Below are 23,764 nucleotides of genomic sequence, written 5' to 3'. Positions count from 1 at the left end.
TAATTCTGCAAACACAGTTTCGTATTCAACATTCTTCTTCCTCAACTCTATCGTAGCACGTGTAGCTCTTTCCTCCTCTTTCTTCGCTTTGGTTTTCCAGAATTTCATCCCACCTTTAATATTACTTAGTTCCTCCTTCCATTCTGCTGATGATTTCCCCAATCCACTGTTCCTTATAGTGCCTCTTAATTTCTTGTTTTCCAAGTGAAGGTCTCTTAAATCTTTTCTCGTAACTTCAACTTCTTTTTAGACTTTCTCGGTTCTGGATTTTTCAATTTGGACATCAATCTTCAGTTGGTAGTTTTCCTTCTGGAGAGAACTAAAATCCCACAACAGTTTGGCTTTTTCACGTTCAAATTCATGTCTTGCAATTTCTAGCTCGGATGGGATTTCCTCTGAGAACAGATTTTGGCAAGCTTTATCAATTAGTGGGGTTATTTGACTCTTCATTCGTCGTTGCCTCCATATGCCATAATCTACATTGATAGTATCAGCATAGAGAGCCAACTCTATTAGGTAGATTTTCCTCCAAGAATTTACGGTATCTCGCACCCTTTTCATGTAACCCTCACCCGTAAAAGCAAACTCCGATTGTGCCAATCCATCCGTAACTGGTACAAACTGTCGCGAAGCAAACTGTCTCTAAACCATCAACGGAGCATATCCAACTCCTCCCCATAATCCTAACAAAGGCACCCAGTCTTGGTTCTCACACTTGTATAACAAGACAGAGGGACGAATCCAAGGTGCTCTCCAAGTTATATCTTCAGCACGGAGGTTCTAAAAAATCGAGACCCAGTGTTGTTCGATAACATCTCTTGGCCAATCTTTTTCAAGGTATGCTTCTAACGGAGCGAATGTCTTTGAAAACATGTGGAAAGGTGTGCGCTCCACCTTCCAAATGTGGCTAAATATCCAAACATTCAGTAACTGAGCGCATCCGATAAAACGCCCTTCCTCTTTCTTCCTACAAGCATTTAAAGACCTAAAAGTCTCGGCTAATATGGTTGGGACGGGGTTGATTCCTTGCTTTAATTTTTCAAAGAAATCCACTACCGCGACTTCAATGTGCCCGAGAACCTTTGGGAATATGACTAGTCCGTAAATAGCCAAGGCAAACAGATCTATCCTTCTCAAAGTATCTGGATGATTCTGAACTAACTCTCGAAGAGAAAACCATGGAATACAACTGACTTCATTCTTCTTCTTTATCTGTTTTTCAGCCTATGTATCAGTCATCCCCGTCAACTTCATTAACTTTTTCTTGAAGGTCATTGGTTTAGACTCCTTCACATATATCTTATTGAATTGTACATTGTCGATGCGAAGCAGGGCAACATACTCTTCTATAGTCGGAGTCATATCTTCTTGATTAAAAGTGAAACACTGATAGGCAGGGTCCTAGAATCGAACCATGGCTTGGATCAACTACTCGTTCACATTGATTGCTACCAAGTGAGCTATATCCCCGTATTTTTCAGTAAAGATGCTTCTAGTATCTGAGTCCCACTGCTTCCAAATCCCAATCAAGTCTTCAAGATCATTCTGACGCATATTCAAGGTCACACGCTCGGGAAGATCAGAGGTGTATCCTTCCTTCAAACTGTCCCCTTTCTTTTTTTGAGTCCTCAAAGACCAATCTCGGACTACAGCATTTTTCTCGGTTGCTTGTGTAATTGACTCCTCTATCAGAAACCCGTTTTTGGCAACCAATCTCTAATCAACACATTCCTAATGAGATGTTTACAATGCATGATGAAAAATAAAATGAAGAACAAATAATCTTTGTTAGAGATCACAACAGATATAAACAGAAGGAAAAAGAAAAATAAAGACTATGGAAAATTTAACAAATTAAGCTATTCAATCATGCAATTTGGTGGAACAGACCTACATTTTTTTTGCCCCAACATGCTTTACAAAAACCTACCCCACATACCATCAGACAATCTATCCGGCCCAATTTATTAAACAGACTCATTTATTTGCAAATAAGTGTAAATGTAAAAGAAATAAAAGGTAAGAGGCGATTCTCCCATGTACTTATTTCGGTAACTATTCAACAGACAGAGGTTCGGCATGGCTCTAATTGGGTGGCTCGTACGGTTCACTATATGTGGTTTTATTTCTAGAAAGGTACTCGAATTGTCCATACTTTCACCTACTAAGGTTAGTATGGAGCCTCGGTCATCACCCATCACAGGCTCACAGGCTCACAAGCTTAATTCGAGGGATTACATTTACTTATGCCTATGCGGGGGACGAGTTAACTCACGAAACCATAAGTCATATGTAACCCGGAAGTATTTCACTAGCCTTTGCGGAGGGACGAGTTAACTCACGAAGGCGTAGCGTTTACTTCCACTTAAACGGATGGAGCCCGGGTAAAGAGCTCATGTTATGTAAGAATGCAAGTGCACGGTGTGTGGGGAGAAACTCACAAACCATTTTATTTTTTACTTTTACAAAAAAAAAAAACAAATTAAAAAAACGTAAAACTTAGAGCTGAAAAAAAACAAAAAACAAAACACGTTAGAAAAATATTAATTTAAAAACCGAATGCAAATGCATGACTTTTCAAAACAAAATTCAAGGATCATGATTAAAAATTAATTTGAACAAGAAAATTTGAAAATTTAGGCAACACGCGTTTAACATCAGACTCGACTCTCAAAAAAAGTCCCCAGTGGAGTCGCCAGCTATAGCGACCTAAAATTTTGGGTACAGGCGCTCGTTGTAATTCTTGAAAATTTAAAAACAGAATCTCGATTTTATTTGAAACAAAGGAGTCGCCACCGATCTTTTTTTTTAGGTGTGATCGGACACCTAATAAAATCTCTTTTTAGAAGAAAAACTTATTTTTAAATTTTTCTAAAAAAGAGGTAATTTTAAGTCTACGTGAAAATCCAGAGAAAATTAGAGTTCGGGAGTCAGTTACGCGCGAGAAAGGTATTAGCACCCTTGCGACGCCCAAAATTGGTATCTCGTTAAACGCGCGTTGTCTTAATTTTCAAAAATACAAGTTCAATTTAATAGTTAATAGCGATCCGATCAAAATACGGTAAAAAAATTTTTGAAACACGAATATTTTTGAAACAATTATTTTTTTGAAAACACGAAAAATTTTTAAAACACGAGAATTTTAGAAACACGAAAATTCTTAAAAAACACGAAAATTCTTAAAACACGGGAATTTTTTGAAAACATGAAAATTTTTGAAAACATTGGAATTTTTGAAGACACGAAGATTTTTGAAACACAGGAAATTTTTTTTAAAACATGAAGATTTTTGAAACAATTATTTTTTTTAAAACGAAAATTTACGAAACACGAGATTTTTTTTGAAAACACGAAAATTTTCAAAACACCGAAATTTTTGAAAACACGAGGATTTTTGAAACACGAAAAGTTTTGAAAATACAAAAAATTTTTAAAACACAGAAATTTTTAAAACACGGGAATTTTTTGAAACACCGGAATTTTTGAAAACACGAAGATTTTTGAAACACGCAAAATTTTGAAAACACGAAAATTTTAGAAATACGAAAATTTTAGGAACACAAACATTTTTAAAACACGACAATTTTTGAAACACGAGAATTTTTTTAAAACATAAAAAAAATTAAAACACGAAAATTTGTGAAACACGAGAATTGTTGAAAATATAAAAATTTTTGAAAACACGAAAATTTTTGAAACACAAAAATTTTAAAAACATGGAAATTTTTAGAAAACACTGAAAATTTTGAAAAATAGAATTTTTTTGAAAACACGAATATTTTTTGAAACACGAAAAAAATTATTTTGAAGCCACGAAAATTTCGAAACACGGAAATTTTTTGTGAAAACACAAAATTTTTTGAATATTTACAAAATTTTTAAAGGGGCGTATCGTGTTTAACATAAACCAGTGATATTCACCCAACATAGCGATGAAATTAACGATTTAATGTTAAATCGATTCGTTACCTTATTTATTAAAATTATTTAAAATAAAATAAAATTAAAATTGAATTAAATTAAAAATATAAATACCAAAATATAAAAATGCATAAAATGTTAATAATATTAAAAGGAAATAACATAAAAATACGAGGGTTAAATTTAAAATGAAATAAATGAAATTACCGAAAAGCTCCCGAAACACGAGCTTCGTCGAACGGGTTACACGAATTGAACCTCTTTTTTTCTTTTTTCTTTTCGCTTTTTTCTTCTTCTTTTTTTCTCCTTTTTTCTTTTCTTTTTTTCCCTTCTTTTTTTCTTTGGCCTGCTTCAGATTGGGCCTGGGCCTGCTGCTGGCCTGCTGATGCTGGTGGGCTTGCTGCTAGCGCTGGGCTGCCTGCGTTGGGCCTGCGCTACTGGGCTGCGCAAAGTGGGCCTGCTGCAAGCCTGCTACTTGATTTTTTTTTCTTCCTTCTGCTGGGCTGCTGTCTTTATTGGGCCTACCCTGGGCTGCTGCTATGGGTCGGGTCAGTAACCGGGCGTGGGTCGGGTCAGTCAGGTCGGGTCGACCCGACTATAATAAGTTTTTTCCTTTTTTTTCTCTTTTTCTTTTTCTTTTTCTTTTTTCTTTTTTCTTCTTCTTCTTCTTCTTCCTCCTTGAACCTTAGTTGCGACGCCGCCACTCGCTGCCGTTCGTGCCGCTCGCCTCCGTCGGTGATGCGCCGGCTAATCTCACTTCTCCTTTCTTCCCTTTTTTTTAAAAAACTTTCCTCTCCTCTCTTTTTTTTTTCTTTTTTTGAATTTTTTTTGCTTCCGTGTCCTCATTTTTGGGGTTAAAACCCCTTTTTATAGGTGTTTTTCCTCTTCTTTTTGTAGGGAGCAGGTGGCTAGGGAGGAGGGAGGCCATGCCCTAGGCCGACGGCCGGAAAATCAGGGACTAGGTGCGCAAATCGCGTTTGGCTGCCAGAAGGACCAGATTGCAAACGTAGCAAAACTTCTGGGGCCAAAACATAATTTTGAGAAAATTTAGGGGTTAAAATGTAATTTCAAAAAGTTTATGTGTCAAAATGTAATTTTATTGAAATTTAGGGGTTAAAATGCAATTTTAGGAAAATTTAGGGGTTAAGATGCAATTTTAAAAGTTTAGGGGTCAAAATATAATTTTTTTATTTTTTGTATTTTTTTGAAAATTAAAAAAAACGAAATTGAGCCGGACAAAATTCAGTGATTACAGCAGTTCATGTGCACCTCATGCTAATATAACATCATTTGTCTTATATGTCACATTAATAAATAATTAAAAAATAAAAACATATGAAAATTTTGTAAAAAAAAAAGCATGGAGTACTCATGGATTATCATGCAGTTTGTTGTGTTTAAAATTTTAACATTTTAGTTAGTATTCTCATTATCATTTCTGTAACGCCCCAAAATTTTGAATGTTTACCTAGAGAATTTTATCATAAATGAGTCTCTGTTTTTGTGGTTGTGTGTTTTGTTTATGTGTTAGGGGTTTCAGTCGCTTCTTTGGAAATTTTGCTATTTTATCTCTATCCTTTAACTATTGGCTTAAGCTTAATTCTGTGCAATTTTATGTTAATGATGAGTCTAGTGGTTCAATGGTTAAGCTTTTGTATACTTGTAAACTCCTGTTAGTCCTATGTTTAAGCATCTGTGTATGCGTTAAAAAAATTTTAATACGACTCTAATGTAACTCCGTAAACTTTAATTAAATAGTAAAACATGAGCTCACGTATCGGAATTGTGGTCTTGAAACCACTGTTTACAACACCACTGAAAAATAGGATATTACAGATTGAGTTAATTTCACGAGTCAACTTGATACCAAATCAACCAAGGAAAATTATTAAAATAATCTTTCATATTTTAAATAAATTATATTATTATAATGATATTTTAGTCTTTTATATTTAAAAAGACAAATAAAGAATTTATAGATATTAATATTTGAACCCATATCACCTGCATCTATAAAATTATAAATGTATAAAACAAATAAAATATTTTCTTTATCACTTCAATCAAAATTTTATTTTAATATTTTGTACATTTCAATTTTATTAGACAAATAAAATATCAAATTTACCCCAACAATCAATGCTTTGCTTTGATTTTTTTTTTGGTATTTAATATCATTACACAAGTATATTTCGTATTTCATTTCATTATATATGTGTTGTTGTTATTATTAGTTTTAAATCATATATTTTTTTATTTTTATATATTATTTTTAAATATATAATTATTAAAACGTGGAACTATATAGCAAATTAAGATGTCAGGTTGGTAGGTGAAGTACATAAAACAAATTAATAATTGATAAATATAGCCAACTAAGAGGTAGGCTGATGGGTGGAAGCACATAAAACTAATTAATAATTAATAAATATAGTCAAGTAGGTAGGTGGAAGTACATAAAATAAATTAATAATTAATAAATATAGTAATAAGGAGAGTTCTAATATAATACATTAATGTTTTTATTTTTCAAAATATTTATTACTAGTCAATAATAATTAATTAAAATTTTATTTTCATTTTATCCAAAAGTATGACTCTAAAAAACACTACTAAATTTGTTATTAAATTCATATAATTAAATTTATCATTTTTATTTCACAAATATATATAACTAACAATACCATATTACAACCTAAAACTAAATAAAGAAGATATAATTACATCTAATAAAATATTATAATTATTACAGTAAAAATACTATAATAAATTTTAAAATATCAACTTAATAATATAATAAAAATATCATTGTTGGTTCAAAATTTCTCCAAACTTATTATTTTATATAAATTATAGATATCTATTATTTGCAGTCGTGACTCATCAACTCTTTTGTGGGCCAAGTCAAGTTAATTCCAAAATATAAATTAATTATTACTATAATGATCCTAAAATTAAGTTTTTAGCATCAATAAAATTTTTAGCTAAAAACAAATAGAATATTTTCTTATACTTTATTATATTATTTTTAAATATAGTGGAAATAGTAGACCAAGAAAGAAGCTAACAACATTTGTTTTGTGGTTACTTGAATTTATATACTATTCATGGGGTCCACTGTTTCATTTTCTTTCTTGAATTGTCCACCCACCCCTTCAACCGCATTTTACATTTGAGTTCCAAAATGGTCCTTCTTCTTTGCTATCATCTTTTTAAAATTTGTAGCCAACTTCTCTTTTAATACGGAAATAAAACATATTTCCTTTTATTTCCTCCAAATGTATTATTTCTCATATTTTTTCATAACAATACATTGAATAAAGTTTTTTTTATAAAAATACCCTAAAATTTTGATTAATTACAAAATTATCCACTTTTTATTATGTGCGTAAATGACCTAAATTGAATAGTAAAAGTTAGTGGAGTCAAAGAGATTAGTGCCACCAACATGCCACATTAGTCATTAAAATAAAAAAAATCAATTATTTTGTTGAAGTCATAGAGAACGGCGCCACCTGTGTAAATATTAGGGAAATATTGATATTTCTCAATAATTAGGGGGATAAAAAATAAATAATGGTGGTGGAGCCATAGAGAATGGCACCACCACTTTAATGTGGTAGGGTTTTCTTTTTTTTTTATTTAAAAATAAAAAATAATATTTTATTTAGTGGAGTTATAAAAAATGGTGCCACTAGTGTAATATGTCAACTTTTTTTTAAATGAGTTTTTTAAATTTAAATTTAAATTTGATATTTTATTTGGTAGAGCCATATAGAATGGCGACACTAGTGTCAGAAATTTTTTTATTTTTCAGTGTAAAAGTGAAATTATTATTTTATTAGGTGATACCATAGAGAATGACGCCACCACCTTCCACAATTTTTTTTCACAGTTTCTTTTTAAATAGTTTTTTAATAATGCGTGACCGCCATAAAAATAATATTTTTTTTATTTTGCTGGATCATTCTCTTTGACATAACCACACTAGTGGTGCTACATATATGGATCTTGTTAGCATTCTTGTAACAGTTGAACTTGAAAAAAAAAAGAGAGAAATTATTGTGTTTAGTTGGAGAGCTCAGAAATTGTGGTGAAGATGAAAAACTTCGGAAATGGGCTTTTATTGCTACTAAACCCTATTTTTAATGTTATTAATTATTATAATTTCAAATTTTATTAAAATTTTATTTAATTTTTAAACATAAAATAATATTTACTTAAACTAATGGATCCACTTATCGAGTAAAACTTAATTGGTTTCACTCTTTTGTAATTTTTTATGATTAATAATTTAACAATCCAATTGTCATCTTCTACTCTTCATTCATGTAAATTATGCATGTCAAGTTTGGTATAAATTAAATATTTCTAACTATTCGTTTTATGTAAAAAATTTGACCATAAAATATATATTAATATAAACAATATTTTAGATCAATATGATAGAGATGTCGATTGATTCAAAAATTTATCTGCATGACAAGTACAAATGTATTGATAAATTCAAAGGTTATATTGTTAAAGTATTAATCGTATAAAAATTATGGAAGGTGTAAAACCACAAGTTTTATATCGGTGTAAATGGATCCCTCCCTAATATAAATAATTTTTTTAGTTTAAGGATAAAATTGTCATTTTAACATATTCCTTATCTATTCTGCAATGTTATTAAGCATAATGATAAGTTTAGCCCTCAACATTTACATTTTTATCACATTGACCCTTATTCTTTTTTTTTAAAGTTAAATTTGACCATTGACCTTTTAAAAAGTCAAATTGCATTTTTTAACGAAAATTATAACGAACATTAATTTTTAATGTTATCAGCTTGATAACTTGCATGACAATTCATGTACACATCATGCTAATATAACATCATTTGTCTTATATGTCACATCAACAAATAATTTAAAAATTATAAAATTAATATTAAAATATAGGGTAAACTACACTCATGGTCACTTTTGTTTACCTTAGGTTATATTTCAGTCACTTATGTTTGAAATGTTATATTTTAGTCACTTACGTTATCGTGCTGTAACATTTTAGTCACTGAGCCGTTAATTGTTGTTAATGGTGTAATGATAAGCTGACGTGGCACGTTAAATCATCATTTCAAACAAAAACTTTAGGTTAAATTATACAATTGGTCCCCATAATTTTTCGTTTTGAGCAATTTAATTCTTTTATGTTCTTTTAACTTTCTTTCTTTTTTTTTCTTTTTTTTTTCATTCTCTTCTACTTCTCCCTCTGTTTTTCTACCTTCTTTATTTCTTTTAACATACCAGGAAGTTGAATTGGTAGTGAAAAAAGAAGCATGGTATGGGTTTATGGGTTTTAGTTATAGGCAAATGATGACAGTCGACTTCCTACTTCTTTTTTCATTGCCAATTCGACTTCCTAATATGTTAAAAGAAATGGGAAAGGTATGAAAACAGAGGGAGAAACAAAAGAGAATGGAAAAAAAGAGGAAAGTTTAAAGAACATAAAAGAAAAAAAATTAAATTACTTAAAACGAAAAAAATATGGGGATCAATTGTATAATTTAACCCAAAATTTTGTTTGAAATGATGATTTAACGTGCCACGTCAGCTTACCGTAACACCATTAACGACGATTAATGGCTTAGTGACTAAAATGTTACAACATGATAACGTAAATGACTAAAACGTAACATTTCATACATAAGTGACTAAAACGTAAACAAAAGTGACCATGGGTATAGTTTACCCTAAAATATATAAAAGTTCATAAAAATTTTAAAAATCGTGCAATTTGTGTTTAAAAATTTAATATTTTAGTTAGTATTTTAGTTAAAAAATCATTTCGACTCTTTTCAAAATGTTGATAGTCAAATTTTATTCTTTTAAAAAGTTGAAGGCCAAATTTAGCTAAATAAAAGAATAAGAGTCAAATTGATAAAATATGTAAACATTAAGAGTTAAATTTGACATTATGTCATATTAGTTTACTCAACCAAACAAAGTAATGTTATTACATGTTTATTTCATTCCATTTAACCAAACTATTGTTATAGTTATTACATCCCATAACACTTTTATTTCATTCCTACAGAATAAATTCTACTACAGCTCTATTTTATTCGAAAGCGAACCAAATTTCATTCCTACAGAATAAATTTCACTACAGCTCTATTTTATTCCAACGAACCAAACATATCGTAAGTGTTTGATTGAATTTATATTACCAATCAATTGTGTTTATATATATATATATATATATATATATATATATATATACTATAAAAAGTAGAAAAATACACTATTTGAACCTAAAGATAATTACCTTTGCCCGGGGAAGGTGTACGCTTCAAACTGCTAAAGCTGTACCTAGACAAGTACATAGCTCAGGGGTGACCACTCGATCGAGATCCATTTTTATTTAATAATAATGGTTTTATTTTAAAATCTAATTTTCTTATGAGTCTGTAAATTTTTGGACTCTCTCGACTATATGGTTTTAACTTTTGGATTTGGATTTCATTTTGCTTTCTTTTCCACAACTTTGACAAAAACACTTTATGCAAACAAATGATTTTAACAAGTGGTTTTGAGAAACACGAGCTTGGTTTCGAGCAAAACATTTTTTAAACTTCCGTTGCAAATTCTTGATAACTTAAAATGGTTTCAATTAAGATTATAAACTCAAGTTTTTTCGGATATTAAGACTCTAATTGGTAAACTAATAAAACAATACGATTTAGCTTAAAAGATATAATTTTACAACCCTTCTTCGTAACGCACCCAGATTCGGCCATAAAGTCTAGGCTGGGTTAGGGGTGTTACACTTTACTGATAGACAAATCTGATGGTTATTGGACAGATACAAATTAGGTGATATGAACAGAGGAATCCACAAAGGCAACTACTACATACAGTCTCTAGCCTAGAAATTAAATTAGAAACAAGATGACACCTTTGAATGGCAGTCACCAAGTGCTGCCTGAAATTCAAAAACTCACATATAGAAGAAATCAACCCCCTGATCAACAATCCAGAGCACCAGGAAAAGGTGGCGATGATCTGTGAAACATACATACAAAATGAATCCATGATTAACAAAACCAAAAGAATTATACCTCTACATGAAGATGAGATATGACACTAACTCTTAGGTCTAGTAGCTTATACTTACTTCATATGATACACTTTGGCTTCAGTAGTCTAACTGCCTCTGCTGATTATAAGAAAGAATCGAAAATGTAGTTTGTAGTATAGTAAGCAGGAGCAAGACAAGCGCAGCAAGAAATGATATGGGCGACCAGGGAGTGTGAAAATAATCTTTCTTTAATTTTGCCTTCCATATGTTCCATTTTTTCTTGCAATGGTCGTTCACTTGATTAGCTATTTCGTTATAGTAGAAGCTTTCTGGGCTGTAATGAATGAAGTTACCCAATTTGTTAAACATTTGGGTAACTGCTTCATCGTTTCCTAGCAAATTATCAATAATTCCACTTTTACGGAGTAGCTCCACATCCTTGCTTGTGTTGATGAGATCATCTATGAATGCCACATAATCAACAAAGTAAATTGGCTCCCCCGATGGTAAGAATTGTTCGTAGGCCATATAATTTCGAAAGAAACGCTCTGTGAAATCGTCTACTTGTAAGGTTGGAATCTTGAGTTCTTTGGTGCCCTTGTCAAACGTTATACCAAACATGCACTCTTTCCATTGCTCCTGGATTTGCATTTCTGGGATAGGCGGGACACTTAGTAAATGGATTCCTGCATCTTCCAGCTCTGTTGCGCTAGGCATCGAGTTCCGTGAGCTTTCTACTTCAGCTTGGGTTTCTGAAGGGTGGGAAGTAGTACGTACCAAGCGTAGAAGATGCTTGATACAAGTATTTTTTGGAACGCAGCATGGTACTTTTACTACTTTTTCTTGGATTTCTGAAGGTTGGAAAGTAGAATGTACCAAGTCTAGAAGATGCCTGGTACTAGTAGTATTTATGGGTAAGGAGCAGGAATCTTTGCCGAAAAAATTAAGAGCAGATGTAGCCAAGACATTAAAATGTCCTGTAGGTCCAGGATTTGGGTTTATCATGCTATACAACTTCAAAAGCACAAAGAAAGGAAGCTGGTTTTCTAGAAGTAATAAATCCTGGAATATTTCAGCAGAAATATATCGTCCCAGTTTCCTAAAATCATATTGATGATCCTCCAGGATTAGCTGAACAACAAAGCATCCATCATACACCATCATATCTACAAATTCTTCTTTATCAATTTTTTCATCTTTATAGTTAAAGGAAAGAGGTTGTTCATAGCAATTGCGAATTTTTTCTTCCAAGGGGCTGATTGCCTCTCGAAATTGGTCGATACCAAGGTGGGGTTCCTGAACAAAGTTCTCAAACCACCACTTTTTGAAATCTTCCATCCTGGCCAAGTGTGCCTTACGGTAATGATAGGGGCCAATTGGAATCACATTTGGTTCGTAGGCTTTTTCATTTACTTCACGTAGTCGATGACGCACTTTGAAAATTATAGTACTTTCCTAATAACATTAAACAAATTTATTAAGGAACTGGTTTTAATTTAGTCAATACAAAAGCAGTAGAATGCTTTTTCAAATACCTCTTCTTGAGAAGGTGGATTAGCCAAGTCGCTATTCTCTGGAGTCATTTTCTGCACAAAAGCATGAGATACTATTTCTTAAAAGTTGTAATCAAACAATTTCATTTTTCTTTCTTATATATCTATATATTTAGTATTAGATATTTTATATATCAAATATTTCAAGCTCACACGTGACATGGTAAGCATTTCAGTCCTCCACCCCAACTTTGCCAAGGTTAACCTTGGTGTCTATCTATACTAATATAAAAGATTTAGTTGAACTTATCGAAATTGTTTGAAAGTTTATACATTAATATCATTTGAACAACAATTTCAATTTAAAAACTTTTAATCTTAAGAAATTGCACTTTCATTTAAGAGCTACACGCTCTCGCAACTCACTACTCTAATTCATAGCTCTCCCCCTCCTTTTTACTTATTTATTTTTCAACCCGTAGCTTGGGCGTGTTTGAATCTTGTTTCCTTTATTAACAAAGGCTTTTGCTTCTTTAATTTACGCACTGCACTAAATTATTGTAAGTTACTATATCTTGTTTTTTGTTTTTGAAAATAATGTATAGCAGTGTTTGAAATACCTCTTGGGAGGAGGAAACTCCATGCTTAACATCACCTTTCTCTATATCAGAATACGAACGCATCTCCTTAAGATAGCTTCTTCCCATCTGTTCCATTTGTCAACTAATGTTTATAATAAAAAATTTAAATATGTAATTCAAATTAAATATAATTTTTTAACTTTCAAACACAAAATCAAACTAACCCAATTTACTCCCAACCAAAATATGTACAAATGGTTTTCAGTTTATTCGATTTGTGGTCAAGAGAAAATTATAATTTTTTTTCATAAAATTACCGTCTTAATCCTTAAATAAGAAGAAAAACATGCTTTAGCATGTTTGAACTCACGTCCTCCTACACTAACAACAACATCGATGCAAACTTTGAATGTTGATGCCAACCAAGGTAAAACTCAATCGATAAATTTTTAAAAAAAAATTTAAACTGCTTATATAACTCAATTAATTTTTTTTCCTCTAAAATTAGGCTCTTTATATTTTGGATCATCTTGGCCATCAACTTTCAAAATTTAATCAACATATCTTTTGTTGGATAAAAAACTTATTGAACTATTAAAATTTTAATCATACTGACTTGACCGCCCGCATAAAAGTCTATGTGTACTTCATTGTTATGGATAATTTTTGTTAAAAAAAAGGCAATTTATGAACAATTTTTAAACTTATTGGTTTTTAATTTTTTTTTTATGAAGCACAGGTGAATTGTTATGCAAGTCGTCACATTAATCTTGTTAAAATTTATCAATTCAATCAATTTTTCCATCCAATACAAAACAATTTGACTAAAATTTAAAGATTGAGGACCAACCAAGGAAGCCAAAAACTTTGTTTTAAAAGGGTTGGAACTAAATTATAAAATTTTGAGAGAATCAAAATGTATTTTTATTTTATATTAATTTATAATTACATCATTTTGAAAGGAAAAATATAATTATACTATTGATTAATTTATAATTTTATTATTTGTAAAGAGAAGAAATTAAAAATTTTGGAAGTAGGAGACCACCACCTAATTCAAAAACAAAAGAAATAAAAGTAAAGTAACAAAATTTTATGTTTATGATTTTCAAATTCTAATTGAAACTTAGTTTTCATGTTATTCCTCACTAAATAAGCCAAAACAAAATCATGAAACTGAATTTAATGTTATCCGGTGAGGAAGAAAATAATATTAACTATACTATATAATTTTGGAACTATAGTTTTATTTTAACAAAACTTCCCACTCAGTTCAACATCTGCCACTCAACTTAGGTTTTAAATTATATCAAGGAATGACTATTACGAACCTTCAATAAATAGCCAAAAATAAATTTATATATTTTTACCCTTACCAAAAACAAATAAAAAGGTGGAAGGAAATACGAGGGAGTTGATTAACATCAGAAATAGTGATGATGGAGCATAGTTCACCCAAAACAAATACAATTTTAAAAATTCATAAAATTCAACACAAGCTTGCAAACATCTGAAAAATAAGAGAGTTTTAGTTAAATAATTTATTGATGACGGAAATTTTCAATTTTTTAAGAAAAGAATAATTAAATAGAGGGGAAACTCATACTGAACCATCATACCGTGTAGAGAGTCTAAAGGTTGAAAGAGATGAACAACTGAGTTTGTGATGCTTTCTTCTAGAAAAAGATTAAGATTGGAAAAACAAGAGAAAATGAACGAGGGAAAAGGTGGAGGATGATGTGAGAGTAAAAGTATTGAAAAGATATATATATCAACAGTGTAAAATTTTAGTGGTTCTCTATTAATTTATAATTTTTTATACGATTAATATTTTAAAAATCTAATAATTGGATTTATCAAAATATTTGTACTTGTCATGCATGTAAATTTTTTAATTGATCTGATATTTCTATTATATCTGTACAAGCCCAATTTTTGACCCGGGCCCAACTGACCAAAACCCAAACAGACTAACCTAAAGCCCAAACAGCCCAATAAGCCCATCTTTCCAAAAAAAAAATCTGCCTAGGGTTTCAGAAAAGAAACCCTAGTGCCGCAGCCCCCTATCCCTAGCTCAGACGACTTTTGGCCCTCTGCCACCACCACTACCGCGCCGCACCTGCTACCGTCCCATCGCCACCTGCTTCACCTGCAAACAATCAAGAAACCAGCAGTAGCAAGTGGGGGGTTTTGTAATGAAATAGGCTATAAAGCCATGGAGATCAGAAACAAAAGGGGGGGCTTCTTGGTTTTTTTTTTTGGTGTAAAAAACGATTATAAACAGATTGTAAGGGAGAGGGAACCGATCTTTTTGTTTTGTAAAAGGAGCTCTCTTTTCGCGATTTGAAGAAATAAAAAGCAAAAAACAGATTCGAAAAAACCTTTTTCGGTATAAGCTTTATTTTTTTTTTCTTTTCTCTTTATTTTTCTTCCATTCGTTTGCATTCGATTTTTTTTAATTTTATTTTTAAACAACGTATAAACGTAAAAAAAAAGAAGCAAAAAAAAAGTAAAAAAATATCTTTTTCGAAATTTCCGGCCACCGTGCGGGACGCAGGTGCAGCAAACCTGAGCCCGGAGAAAGGGGAGAGGATTTGAGAGAATTTCCATTTTTTCTGTTGTGTTTTTGAAGAAAGAAAGAAAAAATGAAGGTTTTTTTTAAAAAAAAATTGCTTTTATAGGCAGGCCAAACGGCGTCGTTTTGGCCTGGGTGCATAGGTCACAAAACGGCACCGTTTTAAGGCCGACCCGCGCGTGACCCGACCCGCTCCAGGGGGATCCGCCTGTTTTTTATGGAAGGGCTATTTGCACTTTTAGCCCTTCCATTTTTTGATGTTTTCGCAATCAGTTTTTTTATATTTTTAAATTTAACCCGTTATTTTGTTTGGGATTTCAATTTAGCCCTCTACAAAACTATGTCGTTTTAAAGGAGAAGGACAAATTGCCTTTTAGTCCCTCCATGTCTCGCGCGTGTTCAGAATAGTCCCTCCCTTTAACTTATTTGCGATTTGTCCCCAAATTTTGTTTTTTGTGTTCAATTTAGCCCTCTGTTTATATCTTGGTTATTTTATTATTAAAACTAATAAGTTATTATTATTATTATTATTATTATTTATGTCTTGTTAATTTCAAATTTTATTATATATATATATGCGCATATATACATATTTATAATATATATACGTACATAACCTTTTTTATTTTTTTATATATATATAAATACTTATATGTTATATAGTTTACACTTCATATATATATGTACGCATATGCATATACTTTTCAATTTATATCTATATATATACATACTTATGTTTTTTATGCTTTATAATTTATATATATATACATAGATATGCATATTTGTTTTTTATATGTATAGACATTCATATAATTTATAATTTATAATTTAAATATATAGATACACATACATAAATATTTCATCTTTTATATTTCGTATTGTTATCGTTTGTTTTATTTGATATTTATTTATTCATTTATTGAAGTGTTCATTATTTTTGTGAAATGCTTTAGATTTTTATTCATTTATTATTTCATGTATCTTTGATTCGTTTATTATGTATTTTATTTGTTGCTCATTTTAGTTGCGCTTGTATTATTTTACTTACATTATTATCATTGCTATTTCATGACGCTCATTTTTATTTAAATTTCAAAAAAAGAAATTTTAAAAATATAAGTAATATTCGGTATTTTAGATCTTCGAGAGAATTGAGCCCTAAAGTATTGGGTTCTGACTTTCTTCGTTGAATTTAAATAATCGAGATTACTCTTTTAAAAATGATAAAAAGCTCGTTATCGAGAATTCAATACGTTGTGTCCTAACGCATTGGATGTGACACGTTGTTTTCTCGAGACGACGATTTTTCGAAATAAATGCAATATTCAATGTTTAATATTTTGAGAAATTGTGTCCTAACGTATTGGGTTGCGATTTCTTCATTTGATTTAAACAATTGAATATTCTTTTAAACTTTATTACACGAATCTTTTCAAACTCAAGTTTTTAAACAATCTCGGGAATTAAAAAAGATCGTGTCCTAACTTACTAGGCATGATCCCTTTTCTGAACCCGAGATAATTAAACATCTTTTAAATAAGTAAATTTTGACATTCATTCGTGTATCGGGAATTCGAGACATTGTGTCCTAACTTACTGGATATGATGCTTTTTTTCTCGATTAACGTGGAATGTGTCCCTTTTTTCCAAAATTTTTAACATTTTAATACAAGGATCGTATTTTTAAAATTCTTCAAAGTTTTCAATTTTCGACACTAAGACATTAAGTAATCAACTAGGTACCAATTTTGGGCGTGTCGAGGGTGCTAATCCTTCCTCGTATGTGAATCGACTCCCGAACCCGTTTTACGAATTTCGTGGACCAAACTTGTTGTTTTAATAAAATCAAACCTTTTATTAAAAACAACCACTTTTCGAGGTGATCCAATCGCACCTTATAAAAAAGGATTGGTGGCGACTCCTGTTTTCATTTTCATTTTCAAAAAACCCAAGTCGACCCCGTTTTCCATCAAAAAAATGGTGTCAACAAATCGATCTAAAATATTATTTATACTAATAGATATTTAATTATTGAATTTTTTTTCATTACTTAAAATGAATAGTTCAAATTTTTTTAATTTTAGGTCCTTATTTGCTATACTTAAAGTGGGTCTCATTTTAAAATTAAGTTGTAATAATATTAATTAATAAATACAATAAGAACAAATATTATTTTAATTTACATATAATTTTTTAAAACAAGCAAATATAATATTTTACCTTATTTTAGTTAAAAAAGAAAATAATGGTCTAACCTTTGGTTTAGATTAAAATAATAAAACATATAATTTTATATTATTATCTATGTATTTTTATAATTAAATTTGAACATGTATATAATCTAAAAGAAGAAATAAAAGTATATTTGGAAACATTGAGTTCTAAGTTAGTTGTTTGAGTTCCAAAATTTTTTCTTTTTGTTATATTTGAAACAAGTCCCATCTTAGAGTTAATTTTAATAATAAATTATACTAATTAATAAATAAATACGACAAATTAAATACTATTTTAATTTACATTTATTTTTAAAACATCAAAATATATTATTTTACCTCATTTTACTTAAGAAGAAAAGAATGGTCTTATTGGTAAAATAGAATTTGTTTTACCTCTATTTCATTTTAATAATTTACAAATTAATAAAATATATAATTTTATATTAATATATATTTGTAATTCTATTTAAATAAATATATATGATATAAATGAAGAAACTAAAGTATATACGAAAACCTTGAGTTCTAGGTTAATTAATATTTCATTTTTGATTTTATTTAAAATGGGTCTCATTTTAGATTTAATTTTTAATAATAAATGCTGTTGATTAATAAATAAAATAAAGAAATATTATTTTAAATTACATTTATTTTTATTCTATTTTTTGAAAAAAATCAGACTGATATAATAATAAAAAGAATAGAAGAAACAAGTGGGCTAACTGTAACGCCCTGAATAATTTAAGTCTGCTTTTGGTGAAATTTGGCATAAATGAGTATAGTGGTTAAATGTTCTGAGGGTGTGTGTGTGAGGTTTTGGGTTCAAGTCTTACTTTTGGCAATTTTGTTATTTTTAATCCTAGCCTTATCCCTGCTGGGTAGGCTTATGTAATATTGTTGGTAAACTTGTATTAGAATGAACTTGTTGGTTTGAGTAGTAAGGAGTAAGCTTGTTGGAGGTCTTGTGTTTGAATCCTTGTGTGAGCATGGGTGATAGATTTTTTGCTTCGGTTGTCTAAGAGAGTTTGGGTGGAGTTAGAATTTTGAGATGGTTGAGAGATAGTGGGTTAGTTAGTAGGATAATGGGGGTTGAGATTTAGTAGGATATGAATTTATTTTAATTTTAACAATTTTTTTTAATTTTGACGTTAGTTTTCCTTTCTCTACATATTTCCTGTCAATTGACAAATTCCTATTTCCTCTCTCCCCGTTTTCTATTATAATTTTTTATTCAATATCTATATTCTAGTTCTTTGGTGTTGGCATGCGGCTTGGTAAGTGTAGAGGGTATAGTTTGGGATAATTTTCAAGTGTTTCTTAACTTGTTGTTCTTTTCATTGATGTTGTTTCTGAGATTTTTGGCAGTAGTTAATCGTGAGGAAAGAAACTCGCCTCTTGCGAAATCGTAGTCGAAATCGCTTGAGGAATTGGGTAAGTGTGGGACACTTGAACTTCACTATTTTCGGTTTTCTTATTTTGGTTTAATTAAGAAGACTGATTTTGGGAGCTTGTAATGTCGATTTTTAGGTTCTAGTGGTCTCGAGAGTATTTTCGCATCAAAATCGTATCAGGTGTGTACCCTAAACACGAAAAATTGAGGTTCGACGAAAGTAAAAAAAGGGCGCTTCGACGCCACACGGGTGTGTGCCCGGTCGTGTGGCTGGTCGTGTACGAGACAAGGCCGTGTAACGGTGTGAGTGTGGCCATGTGGGCCACACGAACAAGGCCAATCTGGGCATGTAGGCCCAAAATTCTAAAATTTCCCTTACTGAACTATACAGAACCATCATACCCCATAGAGAGCCCAAAGGTTGAAAAAGATGAACAATTGAGTTTGTGATGCTTTCTAGAAAATGATTAAGATTGAAGAACAAGAGAAAATGAACGGGAGAGAAAGTTGAGGTGGAGGATGAAGTGAGAGTAAAAGTAATGAGAAGATATATATATATATATATATAGTGGTTCTCTATCAATTTATAATTTTTGTACGATTAATATTTTAAAAATCTAATAACTAAATTTATCAATATATTTATACTTGTCATGCATGTAAATTTTTAATTGATCCGATATTTCTATTATATCGATCTAAAATATTGTTTATACTAAAAATATTTAATTATTGAACTTTCTTATTACTTAAAATGAATAGTTCAATTTTTTAATTATACCAAACTTGACGTGTATACAAATGTATTTGTGTTTGAGGTGAAATTTGCGTATGAATTCAATATGAATTCAATTGGATGTCACAAAACAAGATTACCGTCTAAAACCAAACCAAAAAGCTAACATCTTTTGTTTTGTCGTTACTTGAATTTATATGCTATTCTATGTTTGGTTCAATGCAGCCATTATTAATGGGGTCCACTGTTTCATTTGTTTGGTTGAATTGGTCATTCATCAATGTTACGGCTCCGTTTAGATGCAAAATAAGTCATGGTGAGATGAAATATTGAGGGAAGATTCTTTTTTATTATATTGTTTTGATGTATGGATATTTAAGGTGGGTTTCGATGGACAGTGAGATCTATTTAGTTTATTTTTTATCTCATGTTATAGTATCTAATCTCACCACTATCACTATTTTTACACTTATTACAGGTAAACACACCACCTAGCCAAATCCACCATCAGTTAAATTTTTTTATCTATTGTTGGTTTCATTTTGTACTGGAGCAAAAGCTATTGGTGGGAAAAAACACCTACAGTGGAAAGCTGCTTTCCCACTATAACATTATTCTTATTCAAGTCCAACAATGAATAGATTTCTAATATAATGTCCTTAATAGTTATTTTTTATTCTCACTTCATCGCTACAGTTGCATTTAAATCTAAACACACCCCCAACGTTGTTTCTAATCTCATTGTTACAGTATCAAATTTTATCGTTATAGTGACTGTCGGGGATAAATTCGTGTAAGCAATAAACAATTAAAATAAACATTGAAAAGATCATATACAAAAATTTTATATGGAAAAACTCCTCAAAAGAGGATAAAAAACCACGAGCAAAAGGAGATTTTACTAATATATAAAATAAGTTCAAAGATGGAAAGAATCAAAAGAAAACTCAAAACCTCGAAAGAAAAAACCTTTCTAACTCAAAACACAGAATTCTCTCAATCTGTATATTTTCTATAAGTTGTAAACCTAGAGTAACTAAAGCCTATTTATAGGTTAAATTCATAGTTTTTATGACTAAAATATCCCTAGATTAATCAGAGTTTAAATGAGAAATTAAATCAAAAGTTTGACTGAGAAAAGAAAATTGAGAAACTTAAGAAATACGTCGCCACATCGTGGTGTGATGTTTGGTCGTTGGGACGAAAGTCTTCTTCTTGTCATGACATGGGCTACCTGCCGGGACGAAGAGTCTTACCTCGTTGCGACATCAGTCAAAATGAAAAACATATTTCCACACTAACTAATCTCACCAACACATTTATTTTTAACCTCATCGGAGGTAAACGCAACATCCATCCAAACTAAACTTAAGACTATTTCTTAGTTGCTTGAATCCCATTCAACTACCCACCCTTTGAATTGCCTATTCAAACCGTCTGGTAATAGCATTTTTACCTTTCCACATGCAGCCCACATTTATTCTAAATTCTCAAAAATTCTCTATCAATTCTAATATTCGATTTAATCCTTTAACTAAAAACTAACAAAAATCACTTAATAAACTAATTTTAATCAACAACTAAAACTTCCATTTCATCATTTCACATCCAAAATAACAAGGATTCATCAATGGAAACATCTAAAATTTTTGATAGTTTCAAAAAAAAAGCCACGAGTTAGCTGCACCTAGTTGCAATGATCTCAAAAACATAAAAATTATAAGAAACGAGTTTAAAACGAGCTACATGCAAATTGATGTAGCTGAACCTAAAGCTCCAACCATGGAGATTTTACCTTCAATTTTCCGCGGTGAACCATTTGAGAAGATGATAGAATTTTGTTTATTTTTATTAATCTTTGTTTAATTCTATTTAATTACAAAATTACCCTTGTTATAAACTTAAAATTTAACAGTTAAAAGACCCTTAACCGTCCATCTATATACCTTATGGACTAATTGCTTCTCAAATCCTCTTTCATTTGATAATTAAGCTATCAAGTCAATACAATTCAATGATTATGAAGTTTTGTGTCTTTCACAATTTAGTTCTTTTTATTTAATTAACTAACTAAACATTAAAAATTTTTCACCAAAATTTAATACGACTCTAATGTAACTCCATAAACATTAATTAAATAGTAAAACATGAGCTCATGTATCGGAATTATGGTCTTGAAACCACTGTTTCCAATACCACTGAAAAATGAGATATTACAGGTTAAGTTAATTTCACGAGTCAACTTGATACCAAATCATCCAAGGAAAATTATTAAAATAATCTTTCATATTTTAAATAAATTATATTATTATAATGATATTTTAGTCTTTTATATTTAAAAGACAAATAAAGAATTTATAGATATTAATATTTGAACCCATATCACCCGCATCTATAAAATTATAAATGTATAAAACAAATAAAATATTTTCTTTACCACTTCAATCAAAATTTTATTTTAATATTTTGTACATTTCAACTTTATTAGACAAATAAAATATCAAATTTACCCCAACAATCAATGTTTTGTTTTGATTTTTTTTTTGGTAATTTAAACATCATTACACAAGTATATTTCGTATTTCATTTCATTATATGTGTTGTTGTTATTAATTTTAAACCATATATTTTTATTTATTATATATTATTTTTAAATATATGATTATTAAATTTATGACGTCACAAATTAAAACATACATAAAACATGAAACTATATAGCAAATTAAGAGGTCAGGTTGGTAGTTGGAAGTACATAAAACAAATTAATAATTAATAAATATAGCCAACTAAGAGGTAGGCTGATGGGTGGAAGCACATAAAACTAATTAATAATTAATAAATATAGTCAAGTTGGAAGGTGGAAGTACATAAAATAAATTAATAATTAATAAATATAGTCATAAGGAGAGTTCTAATATAATACATTAATGTTTTTATTTTTAAAATATTTATTACTAGTCAATAATAATTAATTAAAATTTTATTCTCAAAGACAGTTCATTTTATCCAAAAGTATGACTCTAAAAAATACTACTAAATTTGTTATTAAATTCATATAATTAAATTTATCATTTTATTTCACAAATATATATAACTAAAAATAACATATTACAACCTAAAATTAAATAAAGAAGACATAATTACATCTAATTAAATATTATAATTATTACAGTAAAAAATACTATAATAAATTTTAAAATTTCAACTTAATAATATAATAAAAATATCATTGTTGGTTAAAAATTTCTCCAAACTTATTATTTTATATAAATTATAGATATCTATTATTTGCAGTCGTGACTCATCAATTCTTTCATGGGCCAGGTCAAGTTAATTCCAAATAATAAATAAAAACATAAATAAATTATTAAAAATATAAATAAATTATTAAAACATAAATAAAGATGGAGAGAATTAAAGAAAACCCAAAACCTCAAAAGAAAAAACCTTTCTAACTCAAAACACAGAATTCTCTCAATCTGTATATTTTTTATATGCTGTAAACCTAGAGTAACTAAAGCCTATTTATAGATTAAATTCGTAGTTTTTATGACTAAAATATCCCTAGATTAATCAGAGTTTAAGTGAGAAATTAAAACAAAGTTTAATTGAGAAAAGAAAATTGAAAAACTTCAGAACTACGTCGCCACGTCGTGGCGTGATGTTTGGTCATTTCGACTTTATAAAATAGTAAAAAATATAAAAAAATTATAAATTTTTTATAAAAATCATAAAAATTATAAAATTTTATAAAGTCGAAAGAAAATTATACAAAATGTAAAGAAATATA

The 23,764-nt window shown here is 29.8% G+C and overlaps 1 protein-coding gene across 3 annotated transcripts; it reads right to left on the bottom strand.

The window, feature by feature from the left end:
* Positions 1-10,618: 10,618 nt before the first annotated feature.
* On the bottom strand, positions 10,619-14,838 carry LOC105784552 (UPF0481 protein At3g47200). Of its 3 annotated transcripts, XM_052626896.1 has the most exons (6): positions 14,677-14,799; positions 14,434-14,567; positions 13,097-13,183; positions 12,519-12,569; positions 11,080-12,438; positions 10,619-10,967 (listed from the first exon to the last, which is right to left on the bottom strand). In XM_052626896.1, exons 3-5 carry the CDS (start codon positions 13,181-13,183, stop codon positions 11,101-11,103), a joined length of 1,476 nt encoding a protein of 491 aa, XP_052482856.1. In that variant the 5' UTR covers positions 14,434-14,567; positions 14,677-14,799; the 3' UTR covers positions 10,619-10,967; positions 11,080-11,100. The 3 variants fall into 3 exon arrangements, with proteins under 3 accessions (XP_052482856.1, XP_012465911.1, XP_052482855.1); XM_012610457.2 differs by lacking the exon at positions 14,434-14,567 and having other exon boundaries at positions 14,677-14,838; XM_052626895.1 differs by lacking the exon at positions 14,434-14,567 and having other exon boundaries at positions 13,097-13,199; positions 14,677-14,795.
* Between the last annotated feature and the right edge of the window lie 8,926 nt (positions 14,839-23,764).

This window comes from Gossypium raimondii, chromosome 13, assembly GCF_025698545.1.
Source record: "Gossypium raimondii isolate GPD5lz chromosome 13, ASM2569854v1, whole genome shotgun sequence".
In the NCBI taxonomy this organism is placed as follows: domain Eukaryota; kingdom Viridiplantae; phylum Streptophyta; class Magnoliopsida; order Malvales; family Malvaceae; genus Gossypium; species Gossypium raimondii.
Note: the sequence above shows the minus strand (reverse complement) of the source record. Positions and strands in the feature narration are given on the sequence as shown.

Bases quoted from the DNA above. Each gene is read 5' to 3' on its own strand.
- LOC105784552 (XM_052626895.1), bottom strand. From the start codon at position 13,192: ATGGAACAGATGGGAAGAAGCTATCTTAAGGAGATGCGTTCGTATTCT. The intron at 12,570-13,096 runs GTATTTCAAACA...GCTTTTGTGCAG, and splicing joins GAGTTTCCTCCTCCCAAGAG to AAAATGACTCCAGAGAATAG. The intron at 12,439-12,518 runs GTATTTGAAAAA...TAATGTTATTAG, and splicing joins ATCCACCTTCTCAAGAAGAG to GAAAGTACTATAATTTTCAA.